Consider the following 10,481-nt stretch of genomic DNA (forward strand, 5'->3'; position numbering starts at 1 on the left):
CGCATTAATTCCCAGATTTTGATCATATTAAAAAGCAAGTCTGATTGTGTCCTTCCCTGCTGCTGATTTAGACCCTCTCAAAGCTCATCCACCTTTCTCAGAATTAATTCAAATCTCTTCACTGGGCCTGTGATGTCCTGATCCGTCTAGCCCCTGCCTGGCTCTTCGGCCTCCATTTCCACCTTCCTCCTCTTTGTTTCCTGAGCTCCAGGCACACAATGGTCCAGGCTACTCCTACCCCTAGATCTTTGCACTGCCCCCCTCTGCTTTGTAATCTGCTCTGCCCCCCAGGGTCTTCGAGAGCACAACTTGAATGACATCCTCAGGGAAGCTTCACTGACCAACCAGCCCCCACTTCCAGACTCCATACCTCCTTGGAGCTACCTACACTTCTTCCTTCATTGTTCCAGTTGTATACAACAATTTGTGTGATTACTTAATATCTGTCCCCTCCCCCCCCCGCCCCCCATCAGACAGTGAGCTCTGTGAGGGCAGGCACCGGTTCTGTCTTAACCTCCAACAGTAGTCCCGATCAAAGCTGGCACATGGTAAGTACTCATTAAATATAGCAAGGGCCCCGTGTTGAGTAGACCCTTTCCCCATTCTGAGCCTCCGTACTTTCCCCTCTACCCCCCAAACACACAGACTTTCTCCGGGGAGCTGCCGGGGAACCTTGACTCCCACCCTTTCCCTCCTTGGCAGCTGCTGGGTGACGCACCCAGGGGCGGGTGCTCCGCCCCACAGCGGACGCTGATTTAGCCCGGTTGGGCAAGGCCAGGGTTGCCTGGGGGGAGGTTACTCATCCCGGGCTCAGGTAAGAGGGCCCAGGTTGGGAGGCGGCACACCCAGGGGGGACGCCGAGGGAGCAGGACCTAGCCATGGACCCTGCCAGGAAAGCAGGCGCCCAGGCAGTGATCTGGACCACGGGCTGGCTGCTGCTGTTGTCGCTGCTGCTTGGAGAAGGTGGGTCTGCTGCGGGAGGGGATGGAGGAGGTCGAGTAGGGGCTCTAGGAAGGAGGTCTCTCCTACAGGGAGATCTGTGGGGACGATCTCCCATTCTGAGCAGAGGGGGCCTGTGGGAAAGATCGTCTGTCCGGGTCGAGGGGGCTGTGAGAGAGGTCCCCCAATCTGGCCAGAGGGGACTGTGGGAAGGGTCCCCCGCCCCGGTCCGAAGGAGCAGTGGGAAAGGATCCCTCACTGAGCTAACTGGACTGTGGGAAAAGTTCTCCCATCCTGAGCGGAGAACGGGGGGGGGGGGGAGGGAAGATGTCCCTCCCATCCATAGCAAGGATCCCCCCATCTTGGGCAGAAGGGGCTGTGGGGAGGATGCTCCCACTGTAGGCATAGGCGGCTGGAAGGAGAGCGGCACCAGATTTGTGGCGAGATTTTTACTCCTGTCCCGGAAAATGGTGGGCAATAGCATTGTCACGTCCCGGGGACAGAGGGCGTGGGAAAGACTATTTCTCCTTTCGGGGACGAGGCTTCAGTAGGAATCGCTTAGTTCTGCTCGGCCCTGCGCCCCCAGGAGCGCGGGCCCTGGAGTGCTACAGCTGCGTGCAGAAAGCAGATGACGGATGCTCTCCGCAGAAGACCAAGACCGTGAAGTGCGCGCCGGGCGTGGACGTCTGCACCGAGGCCGTGGGGGCGGTGGAGACCAGTGAGTGGGGCCCTCGGGTCCATTCGTACCCCTTCGAAGCTCCTCCAGCCAGGCCCCGCCTCCTTTTGCCCCGCCCCTTCTTTTGAATTTGTCCGCACCCATTCAACGCCCTCCAGGACTCCCTTTCATCCTGGCTGGGGCCCTTTAACACCACTACCGTTAGGGCTTAGATGGGTGAGGGGCTGCCGAGTAACTGGCTGGGGTGAACTGGGAGATCCGGGATCGGGGACTTGGTCCCCTTCGAGGGCACACCCTATCCATTTCTGCTCCACCCCTGAGACCTCCCTACCCACTCTGTCCCTGCCAGAATCCTCTATCCAGGTAGGTCCGCGGTGATGCAGACCTTTCTAGGGCTCTCCTCCTAGGTTCCCTAGACTGAGGCTCCGCCCCGCTGGCCCACCCCCGGGGAAAGCCCGCCCTTCTCTGAGGCTACAGTTCCCGGAGACCCCACCTCGGTCTGACCCGGTGCCCCTTCTGTCAGTCTCTCAGTTCCTTCATAGGATGCTTTCTGCCGTTCCGCCCCTCTGCCGCCGAGCCCCGTCCTAGCTCCACTCTTGGCCCTCCTCCTCGATTTTGTCCAGAGTCTGTCAGCCTGTCTGTTCCCTCGGACTCAGCTCTTTGAGGTTCTGCCCCTCCGTCTGTCGTCCTTCCCCCGGCGATCGGCTTTCTGAGGCCCCTGCCCTTCGACTCTGGCCTGGCTACCGTCTGGCCGTGGCGGGGGGAGGGGGGAGGAGGAGGAGTCCACTCGAGGCCCCGCCCCCCCCGCCTCCGCTCACCCCGCCCCTTCCTCTCCGCAGTCCACGGGCAGTTCTCGGTGGCAGTGCGGGGCTGCGGGTCCGGACTCCCGGGCAAGAATGACCGCGGACTGGATCTTCACGGGCTTCTGGCCTTTATGCAGCTGCAGCAATGCGCCCAGGACCGCTGCAACGCCAAACTCAACCTCACGTCGCGAGCGCTCAACCCCGCAGGTCGGTGGAGGCGGGCCCTAGGCCCGAGGGCGGAGCCACACCGCGGCTGAGCCACTGGGGTGATCCCCAGCTGGAGGCGGGAGAACTCCGCACGGGCGGGGGGCGGGGCCACGCGGCGGCGGGCGGGGCCTCGTCGCTGTAGGCAACGTAGCCGGGACGCTAAGCGCGGGGTCCGGCGCTGGGGCCCGGCTAGAGGCTGAGCTCGGTGTACTAGGCTGGAGGGACTTTGGGCGAAGCCGTGCTGCCTGAACCTTCTCGATCCCTTCCTTCCGTCGCGCTCCCCTCGCAGGCAATGAGAGTGCGTACCCGTCCAACGGTGCCGAGTGTTACAGCTGCGTGGGGCTGAGCCACGAGGCGTGCCGGGGCACGGCTCCACCTGTCGTGAGCTGCTACAACGCCAGTGAGCGCGTCTACAAGGGCTGTTTCGACGGTAACGTCACTCTGACGGCAGGTGAGCGAGCCAGGAGGAGGGGGCCTACAGTTGTAGTGCCCTCTCTGGCCTCGTGGGCGGTGGGTAGTCCCTTTACCCAGAGGGACCCATCTCCAGCGCATTCTGGAAAATTGTAGGCCAAAGTTCTCGTCTCACCCTAGAGCGTCGTGAGAAATGCAGGCCTATCCCCAACGTAGCGTGGGGCTACGGTTGCTTTTGTCCTAGAGGTTTTTTTGGGAAATACATTTCCATAGAGGTCTGCCTGGTGCAGAGTGGGACGACGTGCTTTGGGAAATGGAAGCCTCCAAGCTTCTAGAATCCAGGGAGTCTAGTTGTGACTCCTCAAAACCAAGGGGTCAGGGTCCCCACCCAGCCACCTAGGAGAGAGGCCACCTCCTGGCCTCTGTCTCAGGGAACCCTGGGAGACGTCCTTCAAACGCCTCTTCTGCCAGGTGTATTATGGGAGATGTAGTTCTGATTCTTAACACTAAATTTTGGCAGGTGCAGGAGAGAGGGAGATGGGAAATACGATGAGAGGGATGTTTGTTTCACTGTTTGGTCTCATGACAGGTGTATCTCTGTCCAAACTTTCCAGACTTTCTTCCAAGGCATTGTGGGACTTGTAGTTCGTCCTACACACCTTTCCTCTCCAAAATGGGAAACGTGGTCCACCAAGTGCCAAAGACAGTGGGACAGTGTTTCTCAAAGGGGCGCTTTTTGGATTAATGGATGTAGAGCCCCCCGTCCCCTGTTTTGGGGGTTCTTGCCCTGGTCTTGCCTTTAAGTTTCCTTCTGGCTCTGCAACCCTCCAACCACCGACCTCCCTGTGTCTCCCTCCTGCAGCAAATGTGACTGTATCCTTGCCTGTGCGGGGTTGTGTCCAGGACGAGTTCTGCACGCGGGATGCGGTGACAGGCCCAGGGTTCACACTCAGTGGCTCCTGCTGCCAGGGGTCCCGCTGTAACTCGGACCTCCACAACAAGACCTTTTTCTCCCCTCGGATCCCACCCCTTGTCCTGCTGCCCCCTCCTAAGCCCACCACTCAGGCCCCAACCACCTCTGTCACAACCTCTACTCCAGCCCCAACCACTCTTGTCTCTGCCACTAAACCCACCACGGCCAGCCAGACTTCCCCACGGGAAGTACATCCTGAGACCTCTCAGAAAGAGGAATCTGGCTTGGCTGGAGGTGCCGCTGGCCACCAGGACCGCAGGAATATGGGACAGCACCCTACAGGAGGGGGGGCCCATAATAAAGGCTCTTCAACTTCCTCGGCTGGGTTGGCAGCTCTAGTGTTGGCCTTGGCTGCTGGCACCCTACCATGAATTTTGCCATCTAGAAACTTCCATCTTGCCTTATTCCCCAGCCCTGGGTACCCTCTCTTCCCATGACTTCCCTTTCTCCTCACTGGACTGGGCTGGCCCAGCCCCTCTTCTTCCAATCTCCGCCCCCCACCATCCCCAGCTTCTGCTGCACTGGTTTGCGGCTTTGGGAAATAAATTTACCGTTGTATATATATCCTGCCAGGGTGTTGTAGCTTCTGGAAGGCAACAGGTGTATCTCCCTCTTCTTTGTCTCTCCCTGGTCTCCTCATGGTGTCTCTGGGCAGAGAAAAGTCAGGGCTGTCACAGGGAAGATGGGAGAAACACTGATAGGCTTTCTATTCACCTTCTTATAGCCAGTCCGGAATTTGGGGGGGGGAGGTGCGGAGCAGGATAGTGGTTCCCTCCTCTGCTGGCTGGTGTCCCTGCTCCCCGTCCCCTCTCTGTGGGAATCGGTTCAGCATCTGACTTCCTTATTAGACTGTGAGCTCCTCAAGGGCAGGGACCGCGCCTCAGGCCTCCATGTGGTCAGTTTCTGGCACATGAAGGTCTCAATAAAAGTGTAATTCCTTTGTATAAGCGTTTCGAAGGACTCATTTCTTACACTGACCTCTTAGTGTCGCCTCTTAGCCGAGCTAGGGCGGGAGTGTCAAGACCGTTCGCAGAGAAGCTGAGACCTGGAGCCACAGCCCAGGGGGGAGGTTGGGGTTGGAACTCCTGTGCTCTCCTGGGGTTTCGCCAGCTTGTGGGCGATCCCACCACTGGTGAAGGGGATGCCAGGTGAAAGCGTTAGGCAGTGGCGAGGGTGCCTGGGGCTTTTAGCAAGGTTTGGGCTCAGAGGGGAACTCTGCTTAATGGGTTGTCCCCCACTGCCAGGCCCCACCCACCTTGTCATCTGTTTGGTTTCCCAAGGATTGTGTGGTGGGCTTAGCCACCGCCTCGCACCTGTCCAGAGGTCTCACGGGTGCCGCTGTCAGTCTGTGTTCGTCTAAGCTCCACCTCCGTCTCCTCCAATCAGGTGAAGGTGTAGGGGCCCCAGGGAGGAAAAGCCTGGCTTCAGCCTGAGGCCCCGGCAGGCTGTGCAACTGCTTGATGGAAGGGGGACCAGATGTGGGCAGGAGCGAGATAGTAACAGTGATATTTCCGACATCACTATTAATGGGAGTAGTAGTATGACAAAACGATAGTAAATAATGATTACAGGGACAAAATAGAAAATTAATAAGAGCACGAGCAACAGCAATAATAACTAGTTATGGAATGTTAATCATTTGCTTTTTTAAAAGATTTTTAACGATTGTTTTATTTATTTTTGAGAGACAGAGCATGAGCGGGGGAGGGACAGGGAGAGAGGGAGACCCAGAATCCGAAGCAGGCTCCAGGCTCCGAGCTGATCGCACAGAGCCCGATGTGGGGCTCGAACCCATAAACCGTGAGATCATGACCCGACCTGAGCCGAAGTCGGACGCTTAACCGATGGAGCCACCCAGGCGCCCCAATTTTTAAAAAAGTCTTACCACGTGCCAGGCCTGTACCAAGGATGTTTGCGTCCACAGTCTTATTTTCCATTTACATTCTCAGAAGGGATGGCTGGGGAGACCAAAGCTCACAATTGGTAAAGTGATTTAGCACCACAGCAGACCATCCATGTATCCGGTACTGTGTTCAGTGCTGTACTTGCATTAACACACTTAATTTGTACAACCATTCTGTGAGGTAAGTATTAATCATCTGCATTTTACAAGATGAACAGATGAGACCCAGAGAGGTTGAGACACTTGCCCCAGGTCACCCAGCTAAAAGTCACTGGAATCCAGATTTGAACCCAAGAGGTGTGGTTTGGCCTTACTGAGCGTGACCAAGATAGCTGTGACTTTTCCCTCAGCTTGACTAAACTTTAGATAGTCTTTTCTCTGTTTTTATTTTATTGAAAAGTTTTTTTTTTTTTAATGTTTATTATTTTTGAGACAGAGAGAGACAGAGCGTGAATGGGGGAGGGTCAGAGAGAGGAAGACACAGAATCTGAAGCAGCCTCCAGGCTCCGAGCTGTCAGCACAGAGCCTGACACTGGGCTCGAACTCACAGACTGTGAGATCATGACCTGAGCCGAAGTTGGATGCTCGACCAACTGAGCCACCCAGGCACCCCTACTTCTCTCTGTTTTTAAACCGCTGACCTCCCTCTCACCCAGGCCCTTCCCGAATCCAGATGGCCTAACCACAGGGGTCCCAGACCTCGCTTTTCTTAGAGCATTGACTTTAGAAAACTTGTCATTATAAATTCTTGCTCCGTCCCTTTGAGAGATATGTAAATATCTTTAAAAGCCGCTTGCCAGTTTTACAATCCAGGAAATGTCGGTCTCAGGGGACCTGGGAACCATCTCTTTGGAATGTAAACATCTAAGGAGATTGCCCCCCTATCTCCCAGTTTCCCTAAGGGGGTGAGAGCCTAACTTCTGTGGGCACCTTTTTCCCAGTTGTAAAACTACCTCCTGTCACAGAGACACAAGCACATTTCCTTTTCCTTTGGGGAAAGCCAGTTAGCAAACGCAGGTGATCTAAGATCTCCCCTTAACTCCAGCTCTTAAAAACCCACCTTCTCTTTGTTTCAGTTGAGTTCAGACTGAGCGCTGGCTTCTTTTCCCTCCTGCAGTATCCTCCCCCCTCCCCCCCCTTTCTCTTTCTCTCTCTCTCTCCCTCTCTCCCTCTGCCCCTCTCCTCAGCTCAAGTGCTCTCTCTGTCTAAAAATTAAAAAAAGAAAAGGAAAGAAACCCCGGAAGCACCACTTTAACCAAATGATCAGAGTTAACATCACTAATAATGGGACGGACACACAGCTTGGACCTCCTGATACGATACCCGAGAAAGGACAGGCCTCACTTTTGTGCTATTGGGCAAAACGTGCCCAGCCTGAATCTAACCGTGGGGAGGCATCAGACGAGCCCAAACGGAGGAACATTTGACAAAGTGGCTGACCTCTGCTCCTCAAAAATATCCCTGGCAGGAAACAGAATGACAGAGGCCCTGTTGTACATGCAAGGGGGATAAAGAGGCCTGACAACAGAGTGCGTGTATGAGTCAGGATTTTCTTTTGCTACAAGAGACATTATTTAAGCAATTGAAAAGAATCTCAAGGAAGTCCACAAATTAGATCATTTATGTCCCGTGTTAATTGCCTGATTTAGATAGATACACTATGCGGGGCGCCAGGGTGGCTCAGTCGGTTAAGCGGCCGACTTCAGCTCAGGTCACGATCTGGCGGTCCGTGAGTTCGAGCCCCGCGTCGGGCTCTGTGCTGACAGCTCGGAGCCTGGAGCCTGTTTCGGATTCTGTGTCTCCCTCTCTCTGACCCTTCCCCATTCGTGCTCTTTCTCTCTCTGTCTCAAAAATAAATAAACATTAAAAAAAAAAAACAAAACTATTTAGATAGATACACTATGCTTATGTAGGAGTAATGTCCTTGTTTTTAGGAAATCCACATCAACCTGTATTTAGAGGTCAAGGGGCAACATGTCTACCACTTACTGTCAGGCTGTTCAGGAAAAAAAATATTTATACAGAGATAGTGAAAGTGATAACATAAATGTGGTAAAATGCTAACTCAGGGTAATGTGGTTGAAGGGTAGGTGGAAATTCTTTGTTGCATTGTTATAGTTTTTCCTGTAAGTCTGAAATTATGTCAAACACTTAAAAAAATTAAGAGGGAACCATAGTACCCCACTAAAGCAAATAATAATAATAATGTACCTGCCTCAGAGAGTTGTGAGGATTAAAATAAGTTCATATATATAAACGGCTAGGACAGTACCTGGCATCTAGAAGGTGCTGGATCCGTGTTATTATTTCTTTAAACAAATTTTTTTTTAACGTTTATTTACTTTTGAGAGACAGAGAGAGCACAAGCAGGGGAGGGGCAGAGAGAGAGGGAGACACAGAATCTGAAGCAGGCTCCAGGCTCTGAGCTGTCAGCACAGAGCCTGACGCGGGGCTCAAGCCCACAAACTACGAGATCACGACCTGAGCCGAAGTCAGACGCTTAACCAACTGAGCCACCCAGGCGCCCCTATTATTTCTTTTATCTTTATGTCTCTGGAACATTACAGAAAGTAGATGTTTGCCAGGTAAATGCTTGCTCCTTAAGGCATCCATTGTTTCTATGTGCCGGGCACTGAGGTAAGCATTTTATAGGCACCATTGAATGCCCTGCGTGGTCTTGTAGAATAGAGCTAGCATTGGTTTTCCAACTTTTATTATAAAAAAAAAAAATCTCACCCAGACCAATTGGAAAGATCATGCAATGCACATTCCTTTGCGCTTCACTTAGATTCAGTAACTTTTTTTTTTTTAATTTTTATTTTAATGTTTATTTATTTTTGAGACAGAGAGAGACAGAGCATGAATGGGGGAGGGGCAGAGAGAGAGAGGGAGACACAGAATCGGAAGCAGGCTCCAGGCTCTGAGCCATCAGCCCAGAGCCTGACGCGGGGCTCGAACTCACGAACCGTGAGATCGTGACCTGAGCTGACGTCGGACGCTCAACCGACTGAGCCACCCAGGCGCCCCTAGATTCAGTAACTTCTAACATTTTTTTCAGGCCCACTTAATGATGCTGCATTTTATAGATGCAAACACTGAGGTGCAAACAAGATTAAGTCACTTCCTGAAGGTTTTCCTGAGCTGGGATTTGGACCCAGGGGAATCTGACCCCAGAGGGTGCCCCCCAGATATGTTCGACATTGCGGGACACAAATGGGGAGGCCCTGCCCTAACCTTCTACAGCTCCCTGTTTAGCACAGCACCATTCAGTATGGTGGCCACTAGCCACGGGCAGTGTATGCTTTTAAGTCTAAATTCATTAAAGTTAAATACAATTTAAAATTCAGTTCCTCAGGGCGCCTGGGTGGCTCAGCCAGTTGAGTGTCTGACTCTTGATTTTTGGCTCAGGTCATGATCATAGGGTCGTGAGGTCAAGTCCCGCTTCAGGTTCCACACTGAACCTGGAATGTGCTTGAGATTCTTTCTCTCTCTCCCTCTGCCCCTGTCCCCGACTCTCACGTGCACTCTCTCTTTCAAATAAAATAAAATAAAATACTAATTAGGGGCGCCTGGGTGGCTCAGTCAGTTAAGCATCCGACTTCAGCTCAGGTCATGATCTCGTGGATTGTGAGTTCAAGCCCTGCTGTATGGATGGCACAGATATCAAAATTCTCATTATTAGCACACTGGACTCCAGTGGAAAAGACCTGTGATTTCAACCCACGTGACAGTGGGCAGTGAGCATCGGTTAGAGAATATGGCAGCACCAGACTGGGGGGAAACCTAACCAGCTGGACATTTCCTCCCCTCACTCTTCACTCTATTTTTAAACCTTCCATCTGCCCTCATATGCCTGTTACTCTTTCCTAGTTTCCACCCTACCTCTGACCTATCATTAGCATGAATTCAGTCGTTAGCACGCTGTAATCCTTTCTTTTTTAAATGTGTATTTATTTTTGAGAGAGAGAGAGAGAGCAGGGGAGGAGCAGAGAGAGAGGGAGACACAGAATCCGAAGCAGGCTCCAGGCTCTGAGCCGTCAGCACAGAGCCTGATGTGGGGCTCGAACTCACAGACTGCGAGGTCATGACCTGAGCCGAAGTTGGACGCTTAACCGCCTGAGCCCCCTCCCCAGGGGGCCCCAAGTGTGTTCTGTGCCAATGGTCTTGACTGAACTTTCCCAGCCTTCCCGTGGGCTGAGTCAGAATTGCTTTTGTGGCGGAATCCGTGTCTCTCCTGGGCTTGCTTTAGATTAGGTAAATCTATTCATGGGAAGAAGCAGGATGTGGAGTTTGAGGTGGGACCGATCCAAGCTCATATTCTCTGTTTATTACCTGTGTGAATTTGGGCAGTGACTTCACTTCTGTGAGCCACCTGTCATATCTGTAAAACGGCTGTGATCACGCGTGCTTCCTAGGGGTAGCGTGAGAATGATGATTAGGTCTGTAAACAGCCCTGGCTGGAGAGAGCGATTAGTTATCGGTCGCTGCTGAAACTCTGTTTCTGTTTTCTCCACTTGGAGTTCTTCAAGGAAATAGGTACCTTGTGTGACACAGAATGCCAAATGCCAG

General features: G+C 53.1%; 1 protein-coding gene across 1 annotated transcript; it reads left to right on the forward strand.

Moving 5' to 3' along the window:
* Nucleotides 1-382: 382 nt before the first annotated feature.
* On the forward strand, nt 383-5,637 carry LYPD3 (LY6/PLAUR domain containing 3). Its single transcript, XM_049621757.1, has 5 exons — nt 383-963; nt 1,526-1,657; nt 2,455-2,625; nt 2,915-3,076; nt 3,899-5,637. The coding sequence occupies exons 1-5, from the start codon at nt 879-881 to the stop codon at nt 4,378-4,380; spliced, it is 1,032 nt and encodes a 343-aa protein (XP_049477714.1). The 5' UTR covers nt 383-878; the 3' UTR covers nt 4,381-5,637.
* The last annotated feature ends 4,844 nt before the right edge of the window (nt 5,638-10,481 follow it).

The sequence above is a fragment of the Panthera uncia genome (genome assembly GCF_023721935.1).
Source record: "Panthera uncia isolate 11264 chromosome E2 unlocalized genomic scaffold, Puncia_PCG_1.0 HiC_scaffold_19, whole genome shotgun sequence".
NCBI lineage: Eukaryota > Metazoa > Chordata > Mammalia > Carnivora > Felidae > Panthera > Panthera uncia.